General features: G+C 54.4%; 1 protein-coding gene across 10 annotated transcripts in view; it reads right to left on the bottom strand.

Annotated features, from left to right (window-relative positions):
* Window positions 1–25,810, bottom strand: part of OTOF (otoferlin) — a 206,911-nt gene that overhangs the window by 6,228 nt on the left and 174,873 nt on the right. For 6 of the 10 annotated variants that reach the window (XM_050948699.1, XM_050948695.1, XM_050948698.1 and 3 more), the window contains 10 exons: window positions 24,547–24,613; window positions 20,091–20,215; window positions 18,419–18,553; window positions 14,495–14,632; window positions 7,636–7,763; window positions 5,750–5,920; window positions 4,283–4,443; window positions 3,630–3,772; window positions 2,853–2,941; window positions 1,278–1,376 (listed from right to left, as the gene is read on the bottom strand). In XM_050948699.1, coding sequence (XP_050804656.1) covers window positions 1,278–1,376; window positions 2,853–2,941; window positions 3,630–3,772; window positions 4,283–4,443; window positions 5,750–5,920; window positions 7,636–7,763; window positions 14,495–14,632; window positions 18,419–18,553; window positions 20,091–20,215; window positions 24,547–24,613 — 1,256 coding nt within the window. Of the gene's footprint in view, window positions 1–1,277; window positions 1,377–2,852; window positions 2,942–3,629; window positions 3,773–4,282; window positions 4,444–5,749; window positions 5,921–7,635; window positions 7,764–14,494; window positions 14,633–18,418; window positions 18,554–20,090; window positions 20,246–24,546; window positions 24,614–25,810 lie in introns of all 10 variants that reach the window. The other 4 variants (XM_050948692.1, XM_050948691.1, XM_050948690.1 and 1 more) reach the window with 1 other exon arrangement.

Raw genomic sequence — 25,810 nt, 5'->3', positions numbered from 1 at the left:
CATGACATGGGTCAGGCATGGGGGTTTAAGTGCAGTGTAGACATACCCGTAGTCAGGGTTTGGAACTGGAACAGCATGAACTGGGTGTCACAACCACAGCAAGGTCGATCTTAGTGCAGGGCTCAGCTGCAGATCCGGAGCCACCCAGTGCCGCCTGGCCCACGCTGGGCAGGGAGTGCCCATGCTGAGAGCAGGGAATACCCATGGAGCGCAGAGAGTGCCCACGCTGAGCAGGGAGTGCCCACGGAGCGCAGGGAGCGCCCACGCTGAGTGCAGGGAAAACCCATGGAGCGCAGGGAGTACCCACGCTGAGCAGGAAGTGTCCACGCTGAGCAGGGAGTGCCCACGGAGGGCAGGGAGTGCCCACGCTGAGCACAGGAAGTGCCCACGGAGGGCAGGGAGTGCCCACGTTGAGCAGGGAGTGCCCATGCTGAGCGCAGGGAGTGCGCACGCTGAGCACAGGGAGTGCCCGCCGAGTGGCTGAGAGCAGCTCTCAGCAGCTGCTCACCATGTAACGGCAACTGGGCACCAGATGCGGAACTAACCAGCTGCTGGACTCATCGGGCATCAGACCAGGAATTAAGTGCCTCATCGGGCCCCGGAAGGGGAATGAACGTGGCAGTGCCACAGACACTAGCCAGGAACCAGACGAGTCCTGGCTCAGCGCTGGCACCAAGCAGCGTTGGGAGAACTAATGGGGCCATGGACACCAAATTCACCCCTGGCTGCTGGGACTGGTCATGACAAGGAACCCATCGGTGTGTGGAACTGGAGTTAACTCGGCGCTGGAGTTGAATGGGCTTGGGAGGAGCCCAGGGCCAGCCATATCGGGCCAGGCCTGGCTGATCCCCCCAGATCCCCACGCTCTGGCTTTGGGTGGAGCAGTGAGGAATGCCGGTGACACTCAGGACAGGTTGAGCGGGCACGTGTCCCTCTGCACAGCCTGAAGGGGAGGGGGGCTGGGCGGCAAGGCCTCGTCCGTTACCCCCTGACATAGATGTCAGACATCTTCTCTCCTGTCATGAAAGCATCGTCCTCCAGCCGCACCTCGTCGGTGTTCCAGATTATCACCCACAGCTCATAGCTAGCGGCCGGCGGGGCGGGAACACAGGGACAGCCCACACCAGGCGCGGAGCAGACTCGGCAAAGGGGGGTGGAGGGGAGACACACACAGAGGCAAAACAAAGAAGCAGAATGTCTGTTATTCACCCCCATGGCCCCCAGACCAAGCGCCAGTGGGATCCCGGAACGAGGCGCCGGTGCCGCGCTGTACCTACCCCCTGACAAAAATGTCACTGGATTTCTCCCCAGTGAAGAAATCATCGTCCTCCAGGATTACCTCATCTGTGTTCCACACTATCACTCTAAGCTCATATCTGGAAGGGAGACAAGGAGGTGAGGCGAGGCTGGCGGGGAAATGTGGGGCAGAACGGCACAGAGCCGGTGGGGTGCTGGGATCGGCTCCCCGGGACAGGACCCCTCTCCTGAGGGGAGCCACGGTGCAGGCCCACGAGGAGGTCTCAGCTGTGAGCTGCATGGCAGCCCGGTCCTGGGCCTTGCAGATGTTTCAGACCAGAAGGAGCCATTAGGACGCGCTAGTCTGATGTCCTGCCAGACACCGGCCAGGGGACCTGGGCAGGCAGCCCGCTCCCGGGCTTGGTCAGCTTGCTCCCAGTTCAGGGGCTGGAGCAGGGCAGCCTGTTGCTGCAGCAGCCGCTGGCACCTGGGCCCACAAAATAGACATCTGCACAGTTCAGGTGAAGTCCCTAGGGCTGCACCAGGGGCCAATGGGAGCAGAATTTCCCCTCCATGCTCAAACCAGCATCCCTGCAGCCCCGATGTTCCAGCAGAGCCCTACCACCTGGCCCAGCTGGGGGCCGGGGAGCTGGGAGGAGCCAGAGCCCATGTCCCCTAGGTCGCACTGTGGGGTTCATAGCTAGGGAGCCCCCTCTCCTGTAGGCTCATTTGGGCAGGGGCCCAGCCGAGGCCCCTAGCACGCAGCTGAGTAACAGATTCATAATTAACACAGTTTAGGGCTCCAGCAGGCGTGACCGGGGGTGGCTCCTTGCAGTGGTTCCCTGCCAGGGATGCTGACTCACAGCAGCTGATGATAATACGCATCACACCCTGGGCTGCAACGCCCCCAGGCTGCAGCCTCGTCGCTGATGGACGGGGCTCTCGGGGCACGGCTCTGTCTCACGTGCAGGCTGGGCACATTCACACTCACACGTGGGCACAGAGAGGGCGGGGGCTTTGCTAGGTGTTTCACATCACTCAGGTCTGGCCCTGGCCACTAGACGCGATCGGGAACAGACGGCAGGGCCCTGGCTCAGCTTTCCCGGCGGCAGGCGGGCAGAAGGCGCTTTGGTGCTGGAAGCTGTTGAACCTGCTTCCCTGCCCTGGCCACGGTGAGAAGGGCCCAGCGCTGGTTCAAGGGCTGCTGCTCAGCACCGGTTCCTCTTCTCCCTCCCTGCCCAGACTCTCTGTTCCCCTCCTGCGGCTGGCTCACGCCCTGGTCCTGAGCTCTCCTGCTCCCCTGGCAGACCTGGCCCAGTGCCAGTGGAAGGAGCCTCACTGATTTCACTGGGCTTTGGATCAGGCCCTTATCTCTCTGGCCACAGAAGCTCAAGGCCCTGCAGGCGCTAACTCCGCCTCGGTGCCTAGTTGGGGCCTCACGTACACTGCCTCCCTGTGGGCAGCCGGTGGGAGCAGGAGACGGAGGACGTGACATCCCGATTCCCAGCCACCTCCCAAATCAAGGGGCCAGGAGCATGGGCTGGAGGGATCGCTCCTCACGTGGCAGCATGAGGAAGGGGTGTGGGCTGGCCCCAGGCGACCACTCGGTTCTTTACCTCTTCGGCTTCCTGGGAGAGATGTCGATGGCAGGGCCAGGTGCTGGCATATCCATGGGGAACATGTCCACCCACATCTCCAGCCGGCCCTGCAATGTTGGGGAGACCCAGTTAGCTCCCCCCTGCTGTCTCCTCCCCTCCCTTTCCTGGGATCCTTCCCCTCCCGCCTTGCAGCACCAGGCACGGCAGGCCATATTCGCAGAGATCTTTGCCAGCTTGGGAGCTCAGCTGCACCCCCTGCTCCCCCACCCCCGAGTGTCGCCTGCCCAGGGAGTAGATGAGAGGCAATAAATGAGGTACCGAGGGGACATGGGGTTTGGTGGGAAGGGCGGGGAGAGGTGTGGCCATGGGTCGGGGTTGCAGGGTGGAGCTGGAGGGGAAACAAGTGCATGAGGGTAGAGAACAGGGCCTGGGGTTGAGGAAAGCAGCCAGGGCCGCACAGCTGTGGACTTGGGGAGCACAAGAGAACAGGGGCTTGGGAAGGTATGGAAAGGTGGGGGGGAGCTAATCAGACAGTGCTGGGGCCTGGGAGGCAGAGATAATTGCTATTATTGCCCCCAGGGGTGATGTTTTGTGGGAAGGGCTCTCCCTGCAGGATTCTCCAGCTGAGGGATGGGATGGGGCTGGTCCATATGGCCTTAGATCTGCCTTGCACATGGGAACCCATTAGGCTAGCAGGTCTGGCGTTCCCCGAGGGCGAGAGGGGGTGCTGCGTTCACCTCTCCATCCCCCCCGGCACTGAGCCAGTGACTCTGATGCCAGGAGGGCGGGCGGTACCTGTTCGATGCCGGGCTTGTCGGGATTTAGCAGCGGCCGCGTCTCCACGTGCTCCGGGACGAGCTTGCAGCCCACCCGGGGGATCTCCTCCCACTGGCGCAGCACCGCTAGGGCCAGGTGTTCGTCCGTCTGCTTCTTCTGACCTGTGTGCGCAGAGCGAGTGCTGAGCTGGGCCGGCCGGGCCGCGCTCCCCGCAGCCAGCCCGGGGCAGGAGAACGCAGGGCACAGAGCATGGGCTAGCTCACCTCTTGGGCGTGACCCAAGCCCAGCAGTCAGGAGGAGATCACTGAGTTCAGGGGGCTTTGGGTCAGGCCTCTCCCAGTGCCCCCTGCCCGGCCAGGCCAGGCTGACCCCCAGCCTCGTCTCTCCATTGCAAAGCAGGCGCTCGATTTGCTGGCACGCTCGCTGCCTGACCTGTGGGGGTGCTCAGAGCAGGGGAGGTGTGGGCAGGCGTCTGCAAGGACCGGGCAGGGGGTAGCTGCAGAGAAACCCCACGATTCTGGAAGGGTCGGGCTGCCCCAGATCAGACACTGCAGCTACTTTCCACATAACCAGTTCAAGCCAGCTGACGGGCAGCAGGGGTGGAGGGAGCAATGCAGCTGTCCAGCCCAGCCCTCCCACCCAGCTGAGTTCCGCGCCCTCGGCCCCATTACCGTTTTCATCCTCCATCTCCCTGGGGCCGGTGAAGACCCGGTTGGCGACTTTCACCCGCCCTCCGGGGCCGTAGTGGGGCCCGTCCACCTTGCCCTCTCTGCACAGCTTGGCGAGGATCTGCGTGGGCTTCCCGGGGTCCCGCCACATGTTGTAGCCGTGGCTGTGAACAAAGGGCTGGGGTCAGGGAGAGCCTCTGCAGATCTCACCGCTTCCAACTCGCCCAGGGAGAAGGGGCCGGCCCCGCTCCCCTGGGGCTGGAAGGAACCGGGAATCATACGGGAAGGGACTGTGCAAATGTCCCCCGCTCTCCCAGCCCTGAGTGCCCCACACATGGATCTGCCGGTGCCCCTCAATGCCGGACTGCAGCCCTTGCGGTCCCTGCCCTGGGTTCCCCACACATAGCTGGTTTTACTAAAGGTAGATCGTGCCAAACCAACCTGATCTCCTTCTCTGAGAATGTGACAGATTATTTAGACAAAGGAAATGCAGTAGACCTAATTTACCTCGATTTCAGTAAGGCATTTGACACGGTTCCACATGCGGAATTATTAGTCAAATTGGAAAAGATGGGGATCAATATGAGAATTGAAAGGTGGATAAGGAACTGGTTAAAGGGCAGACTACAACGGGTCGTACTGAAAGGTGAACTGTCAGGCTGGAAGGAGGTTACTAGTGGAGTTCCTCAGGGATCGGTTTTGGGACCAATCTTATTTAACCTTTTTATTACTGACCTTGGCACAAAAAGCGGGAATGTGCTAATAAAGTTTGTGGATGGCACAAAGCTGGGGGGTATTGCTAACACGGAGAAGGACCGGGATATCATACAGGACGATCTGGATGACCTTGTAAACTGGAGTAATAGTAATAGGATGAAATTTAATAGTGCAAGGATTCAGGGGGCCTGGGGTCTTCAACGGTGGGTCCCAGGGTGGAAGGACCTCCCACCGCAGGTCTTCAGGGCACTTTGGTGGCAGGTCCCAGAGCGGAAGGACCCCCCCATCGCTGAATTGCTGCCAAGGACCCGGAGTGGAAGAAGCTCTGGGGGCCCAGGCCCCGTGAGAGTTTTCTGGGGCCCCCGGAGCGAGTGAAGGACCCTGCTCCAGGGGCCCCGAAAAACTCTCGTGGGGGCCCCTGCAGGGCCCAGGGCCTGCGGAAAATTGCCCCACTTGCCCTCCCTCTGGGTTGCCCTGCTCCTCAGTCCTGGCCTTACGTGTCCACTCTTGGAGTGCCTATGCACCCTCTGCTGATGCCCTTGATCCTGCCCTGCTTTCCTGCTATTCCACGTGGGGTGCCCCACTCAGGAGCAGACAGGCCCGGTGGTAAGTAGCACACTGCGTGATTCCACATGCCCTGCTGGGCTCGGGGCGGTATAGGCCCGGGGCTGACGCTCGGCCCAGGGGCAGTTTCATCCCCACGTTGTCAGGGCACTGGAGTGGCAGGGCCCGAGGTGGGAGGTGTTTCCGTACGTGGAGTAGGTCTGTGAGATGCCGCAGGTGGCCCGGTGCTTGCTGTAGTATCGGTTCTCCAGGTCGATCTTGGTCTCCCCGATCAGGTCGTCAGAACCCACCAGGTCCCAGTCGTACACGGCCACCGTCAGCATGGACTCCATGGGGAAGGTGGCCTCAATGTCGAACGACCTGGGGAACGGGGAGGAGAGAGAACGAAAGAGCATTTACCCCTGGGCCTCGGTGCAGGCCCCACCCTTGCCAATGGCCCTGGCCCACCTGGCAGCCGGCTCTGCCCCAAGGCTCTGCCCCACACTCCACCCCGAGGCCCCGCCCCTGCTCCGCCCACATTCTGCCCTGAGACCCCGCCCCCACTCTGCCTGCACTCTGCCTTGAGACCCTGCCCCTGCTCCGCCCACATTCTGCCCTGAGACCCCGCCCCAATCTGCCTGCACTCTGCCTTGAGACCCCGCCCCTGCTCCGCCCACATTCTGCCCTGAGACCTCGCCCCCACTCTGCCTGCACTCTGCCCTGAGACCCCGCCCCTGCTCCGCCCACATTCTGCCCTGAGACCTCGCCCCCACTCTGCCTGCACTCTGCCCTGAGACCCCGCCCCTGCTCCGCCCACATTCTGCCCTGAGGCCCCGCCCCCACTCTGCCTGCACTCTGCCTTGAGACCCTGCCCCTGCTCCGCCCACATTCTGCCCTGAGACCTCGCCCCCACTCTGCCTGCACTCTGCCCTGAGACCCCGCCCCTGCTCCGCCCACATTCTGCCCTGAGACCCCGCCCCAATCTGCCTGCACATTGCCTTGAGACCCCGCCCCTGCTCCGCCCACATTCTGCCCTGAGACCCCGCCCCCACTCTGCCTGCACTCTGCCTTGAGACCCCGCCCCTGCTCCGCCCACATTCTGCCCTGAGACCTCGCCCCCACTCTGCCTGCACTCTGCCCTGAGACCCCGCCCCTGCTCCGCCCACATTCTGCCCTGAGACCCCGCCCCAATCTGCCTGCACATTGCCTCGAGACCCCGCCCCTGCTCCGCCCACATTCTGCCCTGAGGCCCCGCCCCCACTCTGCCTGCACTCTGCCTCGAGACCCCGCCCCTGCTCCGCCCACATTCTGCCCTGAGGCCCCGCCCCCACTCAGCCTCTTCCCCCCAGGCTCCACCTATCATTTGCATGGGGACTGGACAGAGAGGAGTGAGCAGTGGGGGGGGGAGGGATGGAGAGGAGTGAGTGGGGGGCGAGGCACAGAGGGGGCAGAGAGGAGCAATCAGTGAACAGAGAAGAGCAAGTAGGGGGTGAGGAGGGGAGGAGAGGAGCGAGTGTGGGGGGGTGAGGCTGAATGGGGGTGGGGACATAGTCTGGGTACTGGTGCCCCTTCTGAGTATGGGCCCGGCACCATAAACCCGGCGCTGGATGAAATGGGGACGCCAAGCCTGCCTTTGTCACACTGCTCTGTTTCGATCACAAGCTCCTTGGCAAAGGGACTGTCTCTTGCGTTGGATTTGGCTAGCACAGCACAACAGGGCCTTGATCTCCATTGGCTCCTTGCCGCATGACCGGAAATCTACCAACCCTCAGCGTCCCCTGGGCGGCTGACAGCAGCCACCCGCTCAGCTCTTCTACGTCCCTGCTCCTCTCCTACCCTAGACTTTATACTCCAGCCTCCCTGGTTGCCAAGACTCGGTTCTCTGCCTCCCTCTGAAGGCACTGGCCAGGACTGGAGACAGGCCAGCAGGATGGGCCAGTGCCTAGACCACTGGACTAGTGCTGAGGAGTCCTGGGCTCTCTTCCTGACCCTGCTTGCTCTCTTCAGGGCAGGGCCTGTCTCCCACTCTGCATCCAAACTAGCCCTCGCCCAGCAATCTCAGCTGTGGCCACCACAATAACGCCGCAGTGCCTTACTTCCCGAAAATGGGGTTGAGCTGCTTGGAGATGTAGTTCTCCTTGTCTTTGATGTCTGTCTTGCCCAGCTTGATGGCGATATAGGGATCGGCTTTCCCGTTGATGTCGGCTGGGTGCAGGTCGGTGGCCTGTGAGGAAGACACAAGACACACGATGTCCCCTCGGGGTTGCCCTGGGCACACATGGCCCACATCAGCCATGTGTTCACTTTATGTAGGGTGGCTGCAAGTCTCTTGCTGTTCAAACCTCCCCTCCCTCCATTTCTTCCAAGAGAAAACTGACAAACTGCGACATGACTTCCCTCCGCCCATCGGAAGAACGTAGCTGGGTCAGCCCAATGGTCCATCTGGCCCAGTATTCTCCCTCTGGCTGTCAGAGGCTAGGGACACCCAGAGCATGGGGTTGCATCCCCCAACCATCTTGGCTAATAGCCATTGGACCTGTCCTCCAGGGACTTATCTCATTCTTAGAATCATAGAACCAGAGGGTTAGAAGGGACCACAAGGGTCAGCTAGTCTAATGTCCCCACCAAGAGGCAGGATATGTTGTGTCTAACCCATCTTTTTTTAACCCAGTGATACTTTTGGCCTTCACAACATCTCTTGGCAAGGAGTTCCACTGGCTGACTGCACTGTGTGAAGAAATGCTTCCCTCCATTTGGTTTAAATCTGCTGTCTATTCATTTCATTGGTTGACCCCTTGGTTCTCCTACAACTCTTGCCTCCTTCTCCTGGAACAGATGCAGAAATTTCTCATCCACTCTCCTCCTATAACACCTCCATGTGCCCCAGTAAGCCCATCCCATCTCATCTTCTGCGCTCCTTCATGCCCACTCTCCTCTTCTTTGTAACCTCTCACTCTCCTCTGACTCTTTCCCCTCACAGTATGGCCCCACGTTCTCATCGATTCGTAGATCCCAAGGGCAGAAGGGGCCAAAGTGATAATCTGAACAGCACAGACCTTCCCTGAAACAAGTCCTGTTTGAACTAGAGCAGAGCTTTTAGAAAAACATTCGGTCTTGATTTAAAAATGATAAGCGATGGTGAATCCACCATGGCCTCTGGGAAACTGTTCCAATAGTTAATTATCTGCCATGTTAAAAATGTACATCTTAATTCCAGTCTGAATTTGTCTAGCTTCAACTCTCAGCCATTGGATCCTGTTAGATCTTTCTCTGTTACACTGGAGAGCCCATTGTCAAATATTTGTTCCCTGTGGCTGAAGCTCTTTGAGTCTATCACTATAAGGCAGGTTTTCTAATCCTTTAATCATTCTCATGGCTCTTCTCTGAACCCTCTCTCATGTATCAACATCCTTCTTGAACTGTGGGTACAGAACTGGACACGAGATTCCAGCGGCAGCTGCACCAGTGCCACATACGGAGGAAAAATAACCTCTCTGCTCCTACTTGAGATTCCCCTGTTTATACATCCCAGGATCTCATTAGCTCTTTTTGCAGCAAAGAGTCCTGTGACACCTTATAGACTAACAGACGTATTGGAGCATGAGCTTTCATGTTACATCCGACTAAGTGGGTATTTACCCACGAAAGCTCATGCTCCAATACGTCTGTTAGTCTTTAAGGTGCCACAGGATTCTTTGCTACTTTTACAGATCCAGACTAACACGGCCACCCCTCTGATAATTAGCTCTTTTGGCTCCTGTGTCACACTGGGATCTCAGCTTCAGTTGTTTCCATCCCCCTCCCCCAAATCCTTTCCCGAGTCACTGCTTTCATCCTGTAAGTACAGCCTCATTCTTTGTTTCTAGATGGATACATTTACCTTTAGCCGTATTAAAATGCATATTGTTTGTTTGCGCCCAGCTTACCAAGCGACCTGTCCTCTTCATCAGTTATAGATGTGTACAGAGATACTATGTAAGGAATTTGAATATATACTGGAAATACGTTTTAAAGTCTGCATCAAGGTATTAGTCACCAGCAAAGACGAAGGACAGGTTTTCCATAGGACAGGAAGTAAGAAATGTGCATTCCTCTGTCGTGATGTAGATTAAGCAGCGTGAGCTAGCACCCTGGATGCCCATTTTACATACACAGTCAACTGTTACCGAAGAGATGTGACGGCAACAGGGAAAGCAGTGCACAGGAAACACAAGCCTGTCTGTGAGGAACAACAGTGGAATTTGAGGGTACACTGAGGAGGCACAGACGACCCTGCCCTCATCCTGCACCCAGGAAGGAAACGGACAGTGTGTTTACGTTCACAAAAAACGGATCTCAGCCAACCTTGGCTGCAGGGGACTTTGGGTGAGAGAAATTCTCTAGACAGGAGGTTAACCCGGTAGTTACGTTTAGTCTCTAGGAAGTGTGTTGTGCTTTTATTTGCTATGTAACACTTTGTTTCCAACATCCTCCCTCACTGTCTCCCGAATCTCTAGTCTTTGCTAATTAACTTATTCCTGTGTCACTATCAATAGATCTCAGAGCTGTGGTGTTCAGCAGAACGCTGGCTGAGCTGAAACGTTCAAGCTGGCCTGGCCTGTTCCTTTGGGGAGGGCAGCCCTCCTAGTTCTGCGAGTGGTCAGTGGAGAGGGTGCTGGACATGACTGGGAACGCTCAGAGTGGGCCAGGGCTTGGCATGTGCACAGAGACAGCGAGACCTGCAGAGGGCTAGAGGGCAGGGCTTGCGTTGCCAGAGGCAGTGGATTCAGGGACCTGATTCACAGACAAGGCTGCATCATGTTTAAGGGCAGGTGGTGGTGAGGTGCCCACCAAGCGTGGGCACTGTCACATGGGGACCCCACTAGAAACACATCCGCTCCATGATGATTCCCCATTTACAGTTACATTTTGAGTCTTATCAGTTCAGTTTTTGATCCATTAAATGTTGTATATCGGCCTAGTTTTCTAATCAAAATGTCCTGTGCTACCGAGTCCAACGTCTGTTACATCAACACTATTACCTCTCTCAACCAAACTAGTCATCTCATCAAAAACGTGTACCAGCCCCTGCTCTGGGTGTCCCAAAGCCTCTGACTGCCAATGCTGGGACTGGACGGCAGGGGATGGATCATTCAATCATTGCCTTGTTCTGTTCATTCCCTCTGGGGCACCTGGCATTCGCCACAGTTGAATGACAGGATACTGGGCTAGATGGACCTTTGGTCTGACCCAGTACGGCCATTCTTATGCTCTTGTCAAGTTATTTGACAGAAAAGGACCTGGGGATTACAATGGATGAGAAGCTGGATATGAGTCAACAAAGTGTCTTTTTGCCAAGAAGGCTAATGGCATATTTGGCAGTATTAGTAGGAGCACTGCCAGCAGATTGTGGGAAGTGATTATTCCCCTCTATTCAGCACTGGTGAGGCCACACCTGGAGTATTGCGTCCAGTTTTGGTCCCCCCCACTGTAGAAGGGATGTGGACAAATTAAAGAGAGTCCAGCAGAGGGCAACAAAAATTATTAGGGGGCTGGAGCACATGATTTACGAGGAGAGGCTGAAGGAACTGGGATTATTTAGTCTGCAGAAGAGACTGTGAGCAGGGATTTGATAGCAGCCTTCAACTACCTGAAGGGAGGTTCCAAAGAGGATGGAGCTCAGCTGTTCTCAGTGGTACCAGATGACAGAACAAGGAGCAATGGTCTCAAGTTGCAGTGGGGGAGGTCTAGGCTGGATATTAGGAAACACTATTTCACTAGGAGGGTGGTGAAGCTCTGGAATGGGTTACCTAGGGAGGCGGTGAAATCTCCTTCCTTAGAGGTTTTTATGGCCTACCTTGACAAAGCCCTGGCTGGGATGGTTTAGTTGGGGTTGGTCCTGCTTTGAGCAGGGGTTTGGACTAGATACCTCCTGAGGTCCCTTCCAAACCTGATATTCTATGATTCTATGATCTATTTTCTATAAAACCATGGTGATTGGCTTTAATTACATTACCCTCCTTTAGTTCTTTATTAATCAGGTCCCATATCCAGCTGTTCCATTATCTTGCCTGGGATCGATGTCAGGCTGACTGGCCTATAACTACCTAGTTCATCTCATTTACCCTTTTAAAACACTGGTACAACATTCGCTTTCTCCCAGTCATCTGGAACTTCCTCAGTGCTCCAAGAGTTATTGAAAATCAACATTAATGGCCTAGCGCATTCCTCAGCCAACTCTTTTAAAACTCTTGGACATAGGCGCCAATTCTGTGAGTGCTCCAGCCCCAGAGCAAAATTAGTGGGTGCTCTGCAGCCACCGCCAGCTAAGCTCCCTGCCCCTCCCCACCTCACCTCACCTCCTCCACTCCCTCTGCTTCCTCCCCTGAGCGTGCCGCGTCCCCACTCCCAGGGCGTCCCCACTCCCAGCACTTGCCACCACCAAACAGCTGAAATAAGCTCTGGGAGGGACGGGGGAGGAGGGGGAACGCAGAGCGCTCAGGGGAGGAGGCAGGGCCGGGGCAGGGATTTGGGGAAGGATTCAAATAGGGGCAGTGAGGGGGTGGAGTTGGGGCTGAGACTTTGGGGAAGGGGTTGGAATGGTGATGGGAGGAGGCGGGCAGGGGTGGAGTTGGGTCAGGGCCGGGGGCAGAGGGGGAGTCAGCACCCACTGGTGCAATTAGAGGTTGGTGCCTGTGCTCTTGGAGTCAAGTTATTTGGACCTGCTGTTTAAAAATTGTCTAACTTTCGAAGCTGTTCTTTAACATCCTCCAGAGATACTAGTGGAATGGAAAGAGTATTACATGATATGGCTACATCAGACATGGGCAAACTATGGCCCGCGGGTCACATCCGGAACCACGGGACCGTCCTGCCTGGCCCCAGAGCTCCCGGCCAGGGAGGCCAGCTCCCAGCTCCTCCCAAGCTGTCCTCCCTTCCCCGCAGCCTCATCTCACTGTGCTGTGGGGCTGCGCTAGGCAGGAGAGCAGGGAGGGAGGCTCACCCGCAGCCTTCAGGGAGCAGTCGGGTGGTGCGGGTGCTGGGAGCACGGGGAGCGCGGGTGGAGGACTCAGGAGGAGCACCAGGCAGCCGCGCAGCCGGCCGGACAGAAGCGGTGCTTTGAAGGGGAAATGGTCACTTCTCTCCGGCTGCACGGGTGCCCCTGCTCCTCTTGAGTCCTCCGGCCATGTTCGCAGGGACACATTCGGAAGGGGGCTTATGGGGGGGATCAATAAGGAGTGGGGTCCCAGGGGGCCAGTTAGAGGCTGGGTGTCCTGGGAGGGGGTAGTCAGGGGACAAGGAGCAGGGGGGCTTGAATAGGGGGTGGGGTCCTGGGGGGCCTGTCAACGGGCAGGGTTGTGGATAGGAGTCAGGGCAGTCAGGGGACAGGGAACAGAAGGGGTTGGATAGGGGGTGTTGGGGTCCCAGTGGGGCGGTTGGGGCAGGGGTCCCAGGAGGGGGTGGTTAGGGGACAAGAAGCAGGGCAGGGTTGGATGGGTCGGGGATTCTGAGTCAGTCAGGGGGCGGGAAGTGGGAGGGGCCAGATAGGGGGCGGGAACCAGGCTGTTTGGGGGGCCCAGCCTTCCCTACCTGGCCCTCCATACAGTTTTGGAACCCTAATATGGCCCTCAGGCCAAAATGTTTGCCCACCCCTGACTACATCATCTGTTTTTTCCCAAATACAGAACAGAAATATTTATGGAAAATGTCTGCCTTTTCAGCATTATTAGTGATAATTCTACCTTTTAAATCTAGAAATGGACCTGTACCATTGTTGGGATTCTTTTTGTTCCTAATATACTTTTAAAAAATCCTTCTTATTGTTCTTAACTCTGCTAGCCATAGAGTTCACCATGTGTCCTTTTGCTTCTCTTATCAATTGTCTACAATTGCCCAATATAGCACGACCTGATATAATGCAAATTTGAATATAACGCGGTGAAGCAGTGCACTGGGTGAGTGGGGCTGCACACTCTGGCGCAGCAAAGCAAGTTCAATATAATGTGCTTTCACCTATAACACGGTAAGATTTTTTGGCTCCCGAGAACAACGTTATATCGGGGTAGAGGTGTACAATTTATATTCATTATTATCAACTTCCCATTTTTTTCATTTGTTATAGTTGTCTACATTTACCCTGTAACCAGGTTGGTTTTTTAACAAGCACAATCTTCTTCATTGACTGTGGAATTGTAGCTTTTTGGGTATCTAGTAAAGTGTTCTTAAACAATTCCCAATGATCACTCACATTTGTCTGATTTAATTCTTCCTCCCGGCTGATTTGGCTCAGTATTTTATTCAGTGTTGTGAAACTGGTCCTTTCAAAGCATCAAGTGTATGTGTCACTGGTCTGGACTTTATTCTATTTGCACATTAAAACTATGATCGAGTCATGATCACCTGTACTTACCCTTAATTTTCAGTTCTATGGTCAGTTCCCCTTTATCTGTTTAGGATAAGGTCTAACACAGAATTCCCTCATGTTGGTGGAAACGCTTTTCGAGTTAGGAAATTATCATCTATACTCCTAAGAAATTCCGAGGATGTTTTAGCACTGGCAGCATGACACCTCCAACATGTGTCTCTGAAATCGAAGTTCCGTGTGATGACACAGCTTTTTTACCTACACTTTAGAGCAGCAGTTCTCAACCCACGGCCTTAAAACCACTGCTTTAGAGATAGGTGCTTAAGGAGCTGTCGTCCTGTTCCCGAGTGTGAAGTGGTGGTTTGTAGCAGACACCAACTCGTGCCTCATCCTGTGCTCTATCTGTTAGGACACTGATCCGTAAGCATTCAAGATCATCTTCATACGTGTTGGCAGTGGCTTGGAAACAGGGAATGCTGTTTTTGACATAGAGCGCCGCTCCTCCTCCCCTCTTGCCCAGTCGCCCCTCCCTGAAGAGTTTAAGCCCATTGATTTTAACACATCCCTGGAACGGACCACCTAGCTCACGCTGTCCTGCAGGTTACACTCACCCTCACGATATACACTCGGACCAGCACGTTGATGGGGTCATTGCTTGGAATCCCCTGGAACATGCCAAAGTTGGGGTCGTATCCTGCCTCCTTGGTGATGTCGTCGGGAAGCGGCACTTTGTAAACACACATGGAACCCTGGTGCAAGGAAAAACACATCCCGAGCAGGATTCCACAGTAGGGCTCAGCCTAAGGACCAAGCACCCCTACGGGACACATCCTGATCGCCATTATACCAGGGTAAACCCAGAGCCACGGCGCCCTCGGCTCCAGCCATCACACCTCTGAGTTACGCTGAGGTGGGTTCAGAGATTGAATGAGAAAATAGCATCAAGGATGCAGCAACATTTTGGTGAGCCCTGTGAAAACAGTCCACAGTCTGACTGGCCAGGGGTGAGGGCCGCGCAGGGTGACCACATGTCCCAATTTTATGAGGACAATCCTGATTTTTGGGTCTTTTTCTTATATACGATCCTATTACTCCCGGCCCCCTATCCGGATTTCTTACACTTGCTGTCTGGTCGCCCTAGGGCTGCAGGAGTGGCTGATACACTGAACCACTGAAAATCCAGCCAATAGCCTGCCTCTAGCTAGGTAGGTCAGATTTTGAAGCTTCACCAAACTTGCAAGTCTCTCTGTTTTATGGAATCTGAATGAGGAAAATGAACTCTCAGTGAATGAAGTCTGCAGGATGGCTGGACTATCTAAGCCTGTCTCTTTCGTTGACCTGGCTGTGTTTATTCTGGGGGGCTAGGTTGGCACAGCAACATAGGTCAGGGTGTGGTTTTTTCACACCCTTGAACAAGGTAGTTATGTCGATGTGACTTTTAAGTGTAGATCAGAGGTGGGTAAACGATGGCCCGTGGGTCACATCCGGCCTGTGGGACCCTCCTGCCTGGCCCCTGAGGTCCTGCCCCAGGAGGCTGCCCCCGGCCCCTCCCCTGCAGTTCCCCCTCCCCTGCAGCCTCAGCTCCCTCCACCGCCAGTGCAATGCTCTGGGCGGTGGGGCTGTGAGCTCTTGCTGGGCAGCGCAGCTGCAGAGCCGCGGCCTGACCCGGTGCTCTGTGCTGTGTGGTGGTGTGGCTGGCTCCGGCCGGGTGGCACGGCTGCCTGTCTGGGTGGCGTGGCTGTAGCACCGCCAGCCACCAGTGCTCCGGCAGCACAGTCAGGGGGCAGGGGGCAGGGAGCGGGGGGCTTGGATAGAGGACAGGGGAGTTCAGGGTGGTGGTCAGTGGGTGGGGGGGTGCATAGGGGTCGGGGCGGTCAGAGGGCGGGGAGCAGGGGGGGGGGTTGAATGGGGGCAGGGGCCCCAGGGGGCAGTCAGGAAGGAGCGGGGCTTGGATGGGGCAGCTGGGAGCAGTCAGAGGACAGGGAGAAGGAGTGGTTGGATGGGGCAGGGGTCCTGGGGGCCGTCAGGAAGGAGAGGAGGGGTTGGATGGGGCAGCAGAGGGCAGTCAGGGATGGGGGTTCGGGGGGAGGTCAGGGGACAGGGAGAAGGGGTGGTTGGATGGGGCAGGAGTCCTGGAGGGGCCATCAGGGGTCAAGAAGCAGGAGGGGGTTGGATGGGGGCGGGGGCCGGGCCACAGCCTCCGCTACCCTGCCCTCCATACAATTTCGGAAACCTGATGTGGGCCTCAGGCCAAAAAGTTTGCCCGCCCCTGGTATAGACTGAGTCTCAGCATCTGTAGGTAGTGAGTTTGGAGGTGAAAGCGGTAAGTGAGAGCTCCATGAAACCTAAGCAATGGAGGGAGAGGACATTTACTGATGGGCCAGAGAATTCAGGAGACACCACACAGCTGCTGATTTCCATGTCCCTGAACTTACAATAGGAGACTGGGTGGGCAACTGCCAGCCAGTTTCTTCTGATGGAAATTCATTGCTGTCATTTTGAAAATTGTCACTGGAACTGGCTGGAAAGCGTTTGTGGAAATCGTTTTCCAGCAGAAATGTCTCGTTTCAACATTTGCGGAACAAAAAGTTTTGATCTTTTTGTATCAAAATTGACTTAGATTTAAAAAAAAAAATGTTAAAAGGGCCAAAATCAAAATGAAACATTTTGAACATCTCAGAACAAACCATTTCCATTGGCCAGACGCACATCTTTTTGTCAGAACTTTGGTTCGCAATAAAAATGTGTTGTTTCCTCCCAACTGGGGATGAATTCCCCTCCCCCCACACTCCCAAAATCTTAACACTTTTGGCAGGATGGAAAACCTGTTTCCTAGACAGCCCTGCTTGTAACGGGCTGTGATTCCACCCCCATGTGAAATACCTTTGTGGGGAGCTGTGATGTTATTAATATAATCTGGGACCATATAGAACATGGTTGCAACCAAAGTCCCGTAGTGGCACCAAATCTTGTATAAAGGGGGTCAAATGAGGTGTCTAAGACAAGGTTATGGATTGTTGGTTATGATTATGCTGTCTGTATCTGAGTATCAATTTCGTAGTTGAAGTTATGAATATTGGCTCTGTACTGTCTGAATTTCAAATTTGTACCGTGCTTCTGGTAGACATCCCAGATAAGTTGGTGTCAGCTCTGCCTAGCCTGCTTGATGGCCCATTAAGGACCATCAGCTACACAATTGACCCATTGACAGGAGGCAGATACGCCTTGTAACTCAGCAGGGTGTGCAGGGACTTGCCCATGTGACTGCAGACTCCATGTTGCTGTAATTTTCCACAGTAAGAACAAGGAGGATCTTACACCTGGAAGTGCCTATATAAGGCTGATGCCTCATCTCCATCTTGTCTTCAATCCTGCTTCTTACCTCTGGAGGGACTTTGCTACAAACTGAAGCTCTGAACAAAGGACTGAATGACCCATCCCAGCGGGGGATGTTCCAGAGACTTGATTTAAACCTGCAGTTTATTCCATCACTGCTACAAGCCTGAACCAAGAACTTTGCCATTACTGTATGTAATTGATTTCATTTAACCAATTCTAGCTCTCATCTCTATCTTTTTACCTTTATGAATAAACCTTTAGATTTTAGATTCTAAAGTATTGGCAACAGCGTGATTTGTGGGTAAGATCTGATGTGTATATTGACCTGGGTCTGGGGCTTGATTCTTTGGGATTGAGAGAAACTTTTTCCTTTATTGGGGTGTTGGTTTTCATAACCATTCATCTCCATGACGAGTGGCACTGTTGGTGATACGGGGAGACTGGAGTGTCTAAGGGAATTGCTTGTGTGACTTGTGGTTAGCCAGTGGGATGAGACCAAAGTCCTCTTTGTCTGGCTGGTTTGGTTTGCCTTAGAGGTGGAAAAACCTCAGCCTTGGGCGGTAACTGCCCTGTTGGAGCAAATTGTCCTGAACTCTCAGTTGGGTCCCGCCAGAACCGCATCGTCACAGGGGCCAATCTCGTAAGTCCTTCCTCTCTGGAGTGAGTATTTGCATAAGCCAATAGCCCCATTGGCGCCAACAGGGCTACCTGTCTGAGTCGAGAAGAGGCCAGTGGAGAAGTCACAGGACTGGCCCGTAATCTGGGAAGCCTGGGGAAGGGAAGGATTTGCTGAAGGATATACTGTGGGTCTGGGCACTGGCTCTATGTGGTGGCTAGCCCATGTGGATACTGCAGGAATTAAAGAGACACTGACTGACTGGGGCAGGTTGTGACCAAGGGGGGGTTACCCCACAGTGGGCAGGGCAGGCCAGGCCACATGGTTCCACCTCTACACTCTCCAGAAGCAGCTCTTAGCCCATAACAGTCTTGCTGATAGATCCGCTGGAGGTCTCCCATCTGTGTGCTGATCTGTCTCAGCCCAGGAGAGCTTACTCGCTCTAACAGGCTAACACCTCAAGGGAGCAAGGTTGAAGGTGCTGGAGCAGGGTTCAGTTGGGTTCCCCGTGAATTGATTTCTATTGTAGCTGATCCATTTTCCTGCCCACAGGGGGGTCTCCTGGCTGGGACCGACTCACCTTGAACCGGCCCACTATCCGCTCTTCCTCCATTGTGGTGTCGTCGTTGTCCCCGATCTTGCCCCGGAAGAGGCTGAACGTGTGCAGCCAGTCTTCAAAGCTGTCGAACTCCATTTCCAGTTCTTTGTTGTAGACCTAGGAAGGCGGAGCAGAAAGTCGTGGGGCGCAAACGTTCCCTGTGCCAACAGCAGCAACCCAGGCTGGGAGCCCAGAGCACCCGAGGGCAGTGGGCTCCCAACTCCCATTAAACACCATTGGGGATTGGGCACCTAATGCTGGTAATTCCCAGCCAACAGCAACAACGTGTGGGATGACTCCTGAGCTTCCTAGGGAACTGCAAGGCCAGACCTGGCCTCAGAAAGCAGAGAAGGAAAAACCAGATCACAGCCCAGCTCCTCCCATAGCCAATGCAGGTCTGCTTCCTGCAGGACCTTTCCCGGGGCTTTATCAAGTCCCCTTGTAACTGGAGCAAGTGAGGGAGTTTGCATCCACTCCCTTGGGAGACTGTGCCGCAGTGTAGCACATCTCACTGCTAGCCATGGCAGAGCCCAAGAAACGTCCTGTGCTGAAACTAACCTTGGCTTCCCTGTGACCCGCACAAATAATGAGAGAAATGCCCATGGCAATGACCACGGGGCTCTATTCTGTTGGGGTCTTATCTCCTCCTCCCCATGTTATCTGAGCCCCTTCCAGTCCTAAGAACGTAGGAATGGCCAGACTGGGTCAGAGCATGGTCCATCTAGCCCAGTGTCCTGTCTCCAGCAGCAGCCCGTACCAGAGCCCCTTGGGGAGTGTACAGAACAGCAGTTATGGGGTGATCCACCCATCTTGTACTCCCAGCTTCAGTTGGAGGTTCAGGGTTGCTCCAAGCTTGGGGTTGTGTCCCTGACCATCGTGGCTAATAGCCATTGATGGACCTGCCCTCCATGAACTTCTCTAGTTCTTTCTTGCACCCAGTTATACTTTTGGCCTTCACAACATCCCCTGACAACAAGTTCCACAGGTTAGTTGTGTTGTGTGGAAAACGTACTTTTGGTTTGTATTAAACAGATGCCTATTAATTTCATTGGGTGACCCTTGGTTTTTATATTTTGGGAAAGCGTAAACAACACTTCTCTAGTCACCGTTGCCGCATCACTCACAATTTTATACCGTCGATCACATGCCCCCTTAGTCGTCACTTTCCTAAGCTGAACAGCTCAAATCTTTTTAGTCTCTCCTCGTCGGAAAGCCGTTCCGCACCCCGATCATCTTTGCTGCCCTTCTCTAAACCTTTCCAGTGCCCCTATATCCTTTCTGAGATGGGGCGACCAGAACGGCACGCAGTATTCAAGCTCTGGGAGCACCAAGGTTTATAGTGTCTGTCTTATTTTCTATCCCTTTCCTAACAGTTCCCAATCTTCTGTTAACCCTTCTGACCACTGCTGAGTATTGAGCGGAAGTTTTCACGGAACTATTGATGGTGACTCCAAGATCCCTTTCTCAGGTGGAACAGCTAATTTAGAACCCATCATTGTGTCTGTAGAGTTGGGATTGTTTTTCGCAGTGTGTATTACTTTGCGCCTTAGGAGGTGTAACGCTTTCAGGACAAATGGCCAAGCCCATGGGCCACCAGTCCCTCCCCAGGCTGGGATCTGGCACCCACCCTAGCCCCTGAGTGGCTGGCACTCACCTTCAGTTCGTCAATCTTCTGTTTGCTCTTCTTCTCAGGGGCCTCAGGTGGCTGTTGCTGCTTCTTCTTCTTGTCCTCTTTGGGTGCCTTGACTTTCTCCTTGGTCTTTGCCTGGCCCTTGAAGCCTTTCATAGGAGAGTCATCAAGTTTGATTTCTGGAGTCCAAGGGGAGAGACGGATGGGAAGGAGGTGGAGATGGGGGTGGGGGTGGGATGAACACAGGACACTCAACCATGGTGTGCATGAAAGCTGACAGCCAACGGCTAAACCTACAGCCTACGGCTCACATGGGCAACCCCCATCCCAGCAGGTCATCCGGCACAACCTGGCCCGGGGGTGTAATGTCCAATTTGCTGATGGACCAGTGGTTAAATGTCCTTTTGGTCTCAGGAGCTCTGATGAAGGGCTGGATTCCCTTCTCACACAAGTGAGATCCAGGGGCAACTCCCCGGAAATCACCATTACTACACTGGAACAAGTGATAGGAGAACTGAGTTTTAAGCCTCAGTTGAAAGAAAAATATCGAGGGCACCTTATTTACCCCAATAGGTCTTGCCACCCCACTGCCCTTGAGCAGAGTAAGTGTCCATGCCCAGACCCCATGATGCTTTGCAGCAGGGGAACAACCCCAGCATGGATTGTCAGCAGGTCTGAAGCCTAGATCTTCAGCCCACAGCACAGAGCTTGACCACTGGAGCTAAAGGAGCAATCCCACTAGGTGGCAGCAGTAATATGCAGAGCAGCCACGACACACGTGTGTTACCCAGGCAGCCAACACAGGTTTGTTCGAAAGGGAACTGTGGACACTTTTTCCCAAGATCTAAGGTTCCCCCAGACCCATCCCAAAGTCTTTGGGGGTTTCCTCTTCCTTTGCTGTCTCTGTCTTGCCAACTTTCATGGTGTCTTTGCCGTGCAGATGAGAACAGACAGACTGGGACAGACAAATGCACAGTGTGAAAGCAGGAGGGTAGAGCATGCGTGGCGGAAGCTGACTGTGGCCAGGCTCCGCTTAGGAATGGCTGGCAAAGACAAGTATGGGAGGCCAGAGACACCGTGCCAAGAGCAGCCAGAGTGACCTCGCGACTGGGGTGAAGAGACTTGGAGCCAGGGCTGAGCGCTGGGGGTTCTGCAGGGAGGAACCTGGCGCTTCTCGTGGTGCAGAGCCCGGGGACTGAGCTGAGACCAGGCCCCTCCTCCCGACTGGCTGCTGATTCCACGCACCCCGGCGCACCAGTGACCAGCACCCAGGTACACACACCCAGGCTCCTGCTCCCCCAGATGTCGGCCACGGGCAGAGACCACGTGGCAGCTGAATGGCACTGGGTGCAAACAGCGTATTGCCGCTGATGGCAACGGGCCAGATCCGCGGTTGGTGCAAATCAGCCCAGCTCCACTGACATCAATGGGCCAGATCCGCGGCTGGTGCAAACCAGCCCAGCTCCACTGACATCAATGGGCCAGATCCGCGGCTGGTGCAAACCAGCCCAGCTCCACTGACATCAATGGGCCGGATCCGCGGCTGGTGCAAACCAGCCCAGCTCCACTGACATCAATGGGCCGGATCCGCAGCTGGTGCAAACCAGCCCACCGGGGTCAGCAGAGCTGAACTGACTCCCACCAGCTGAGGGTCTGGCCCCACACAGTGAGAGGTGCTGGGCCGATGGCCCCAAGGCTGCAGGCTTCCTCCCCAAAGAACAGGTAGAGATGGGAGCAGCACGGCGAGCTTCCTCCTCACCAGTCACCCTGCCCCCAATGTGATGAGCTAGCCAGCGGGGAGCTACGCGGTACCATCTATGGCCCCGCCCTATAGCCCTTACCCACATGAGCGGCTCCGCTGCAGCCAGCGGGGCTGACTTCTGGGAGTAAGGGAGAGTGGATCAGACCCTAGAAGGGGATTGCCCAGAGACACCCAGCCACCCCAAACATCAGTCCTCTGAGGGGAACTGACCGCAGTCCAGAACTCAGAGGTGAGAGTCCCTACACCCCATTCCTGGAGACCCCTCTCCAAGCCTGAAGGATTCCCAACGTACCGACCGTTTGCTGCACAGCCCGGACCGTCCTTGCCCAGTTAGACACACCACTGACATTCGTAGCCAGCGTGGGCTGCATTAGTTCTTCCTGCTAGTCTGAATCAATCCCCCAGAGACACATGGATGGGGCCTGCCTTTCGCAGCAGGTTACTTAACCTCAGAACCTTCAAATTATTAAATAACCTAGCAAACAGGTGTGAGCAGTCTGCCAGAGCAGCGATTGCAGGGATCACAACCACCCTGCACGCCTCACCCGAGTGGTGAGTGAGATCCCAGAAGGGCTCAACTCCAGGAAGGGCCAGATCAACCCAGCTGCTTCTTAATGCTACTGGGATGCAACTGACATGATCAGCAACGCCTAGCGGGAAAAGCACAGGGTTGGACATCAGGGATTCTGGTTCTGTTCCTGGCATCATCTACAGATTCACCGTGTGATCTTGGGAAAGTCACTTAATTGCCCTGTGCCTCGGTTTCCCCATTTGTGAAACAGGGCTAGTGACGCCTGCTCACCTCCCCAGGGCAGTGTTAGGGTGGACATCTTTGGGGGGAGTGAAGCGCTTGGAGATCCACGGGTGGCACACACTGGAGATGCGCACAGCCATGTCTCAGGGCAGGTACTGCTGTACGCTAGTCCCTGAGCTACGCTACCCTGTGAGTTGCCCACAGCCTCCCTGAAGGCAATGACATGACACCAGCATAACAGGGAGTAGGGTGTGACCCAAGGGGATATAACTGTAAGCAGTCAGGATGAGAGCTACCCTGACATCTGGTGGTGAATTGTAGGGAATGTGGAAAGAATTCCAAGAATTTCAAAGAATGGGGAAAGAGATATGAGCATTTGCATTGGCACCCACTCCCGCTACTCAGCATAAGCCCACAGCAGACTGGGATGGTTATTTCAACAGTTCTGGGATCCCAATTTCTTTGTTATTGGGGCAGGAGGAAAAAAAAGTTTGCCACCCTGATTGTGTGAATGGGGAGCTGTGGGACTGCGTTGTGACAGAGATGACTCAACTTCAGTTGGGTGGTAGTGTGTGTGTGTGTGGGGGGGGAACCCCCTTTTGAGGGCCTGGAACACCATTTGCACATCTTCCTCTCTCCAGTGTTAAAGAGCAGAGCTAATTTTGATTCCATTAGGAGTCCATCTAGAGACTGCTGAGCTGAATTCATGTTGGGTCAATGGTGCACCAGCACCAGGGCTCCCCTACGAAGAGCTGAGCTGAGATCACTGAGTGCTGTGCTAACTAGTGGGGGAGCCTGAAGACCTATTGTTAAGCGGCTGGCAGAATGGAGCAGACCATGGAACAGTGAGCAGAATGAAGTGGTTTGCAGGGACGGCTGGAGGAGCGGCACAGCTGGTGTGGTGGAGCGGGTTGTGGTGAAGGCTGCAGCAGAACTCCACGGAGACGCAGAGCAGTTGGCCCTGGTCCATGTAAGGTGCCCCTTAACATCTTGTGTGGACTCCCCCGCATTTCCACCCAGGCTGTGGGGGGGGGGGGGTAAAACTCTGCAGATAAACTCTTGAATTCTGGGGTGGCACTGACCAGAGACTTTTGGATTGTTGGACTTTGGGGTAATTGGACTTAAGACCCTAAGGGGAAAAGGACAGTGCCAAACGTACTTGGAGGTGGGTTATAATCCTGTCTGTGGTGTTTCTCCAATGTGATGCCACATTGTTTCCCTCCTTTATTAAAAGGATTTTGCTACACTCAGACTCCGTGCTTGCGAGTGGGGAAGTATTGCCTCCTAGAGGCGCCCGAGGGGGTGGTATGTAAGTGTCCCAGGTCACTGGGTGGGGGCTCGAGCCGGTTATACATGGTGTTACTGAAAAGGAACCCCTGGATACTGAACCCGGCCCTTGTTGCTGCCAACTCAGAGGGACAGAAGGGTTACATAATATATCCGAGAAACAGGCCATCCTGCTTCCGGTATGGCTGTCCTGGGGGTGGGGGCAGGACAGACTGGGGAAACCTGGCACGCTGGGTTATTATTAAGAATGATATTTGCCACTTCTATAGAGCCAAAGATCTCTGAGCGCTTCTCACACACCAGGCAGACGACCCCCGGGAGGAAGGGATGGACAGAGAGACTATGACTCTCCCAAGGCCACACAGCAAGGCAGTGACTCTCACTAGATGCTAACCACTAGCCACATTGCCTCCCTGCCATGGCACATCTAAGCCGGGCAGGCTGGGTCGGACAGACATCTGCGCCATGATCCATCATCGCAAGATGACGTGTGTCAGGTTTGGCTTCACTGAAATACGTGGCAAGACCCCAGACTGCAAGCTTGGAGCCAGAGGTACAGAATTTAGCAGAGGCTCTGATTTCGGTCTGAACTTTCCGAATGCTGAGAGAGATCTTAGCACTGACCCCAGTTTTATCAATCTCTACGTCGCTTTGGTATCATGCTTTCAAAAATTTACCCTCTGCTATCTCCAGTTCCTCCTTCTCCTCGGCTTCTGCTGCGGCCGCTTCCTGCTGCCGGAGTTGCTGGAGAGAGATGAGACGGGCAATGAGATGCAGAAAAGGGCAGGCACAGGAATGACACATTCTATTCCTACAAATACCTTTCAGCCTGCAGCCTGTTAGAAAATATAAAATGTAGCACCACTGAAATGCAGCCTGCTCTGGGGTGAAGCACAGCGACTGTATAACAGCACAGTCACCATTTAGGACAGGAAGTGAAAACCAGCTAACATTGCATGGGGAGTTTTATGCAGGCAAAATGTAAGCTGGAATTTGTCCAAGACTTTGGGGCTGATGCTAGATCTGGGTGAATAAAACTGATTTTACAATTCACTGGCCATTCCGAAAATTTTTAAATATTTTTTTCAGTGAACCAATTTTTTTTTCATTATTATTTTGGATCAAACAAACCAGTTTGTTTTATTTTCAAGCCTTTAGATTTTTCATTTTTTAAAATAAAACTGACATAGATTTCACAATTAAAAGTCATTTCAAAAGTAAAAATCTCAGAATGTGTCAGAACAAAATATTGTCATTTTAAAAATTTTGGGGGGAGGTGTTTTTTTTCCCCTGACTAAATCAGTTTGGCAAATTTGACATGAACTTGCAAAATATTCAAAAATCTGGGGGAGGTTTTGACAAAAAAAAGTTTCAGATGAAAAATTTCACCCAGCTCTAGTTCTTTGGGGCAGGGATTCTCTGGATTTGTACAGCACCGAGTGCACTGGAGGCCTAGTCTGTAACTGAGACTCCTTGATACTACAATAATAGAAATACTAAGTAAGAACAGTTAACATCCAGTACTGCAGTAAACAAAACAGAACAAAAAGTCCCATGGACCTTTCCTAACCACAAGCGGTCAGAAGCTGTTTTATTTCTGTTCCCAAACGAGATATCAGCTGCAATCTCCTCTCTCATGCCCACAAGGCAGGAAGACAACAGAGAGGGGGATGTGAGAAGTGAGTTGGCTCATGTGAGGAGGAGTAAAGGAGGCTTTAAGCCACCTTAGTATCCCATAGGCCTTTGGGCCCAGCCAGAGAGTTGGCCAGACCCCTGTGTAAGTTAGAGCTGCCTTGAGGCTGCTCTAAGCTATGTTCTGGATGCTGGGGTAGCTCATGATGCTGAAGGCATTTACTGGCTGGGAGAGCGCCTACTTTGAAGGCCCCTGTATGCCGCAATGGGGAGTGGACTCAGAGCGGATAAGAATCAGCGACCTAGAGA

This window comes from Gopherus flavomarginatus, chromosome 4 (assembly GCF_025201925.1).
Source record: "Gopherus flavomarginatus isolate rGopFla2 chromosome 4, rGopFla2.mat.asm, whole genome shotgun sequence".
NCBI classification, from domain to species: domain Eukaryota; kingdom Metazoa; phylum Chordata; order Testudines; family Testudinidae; genus Gopherus; species Gopherus flavomarginatus.
Note: the sequence above shows the minus strand (reverse complement) of the source record. Positions and strands in the feature narration are given on the sequence as shown.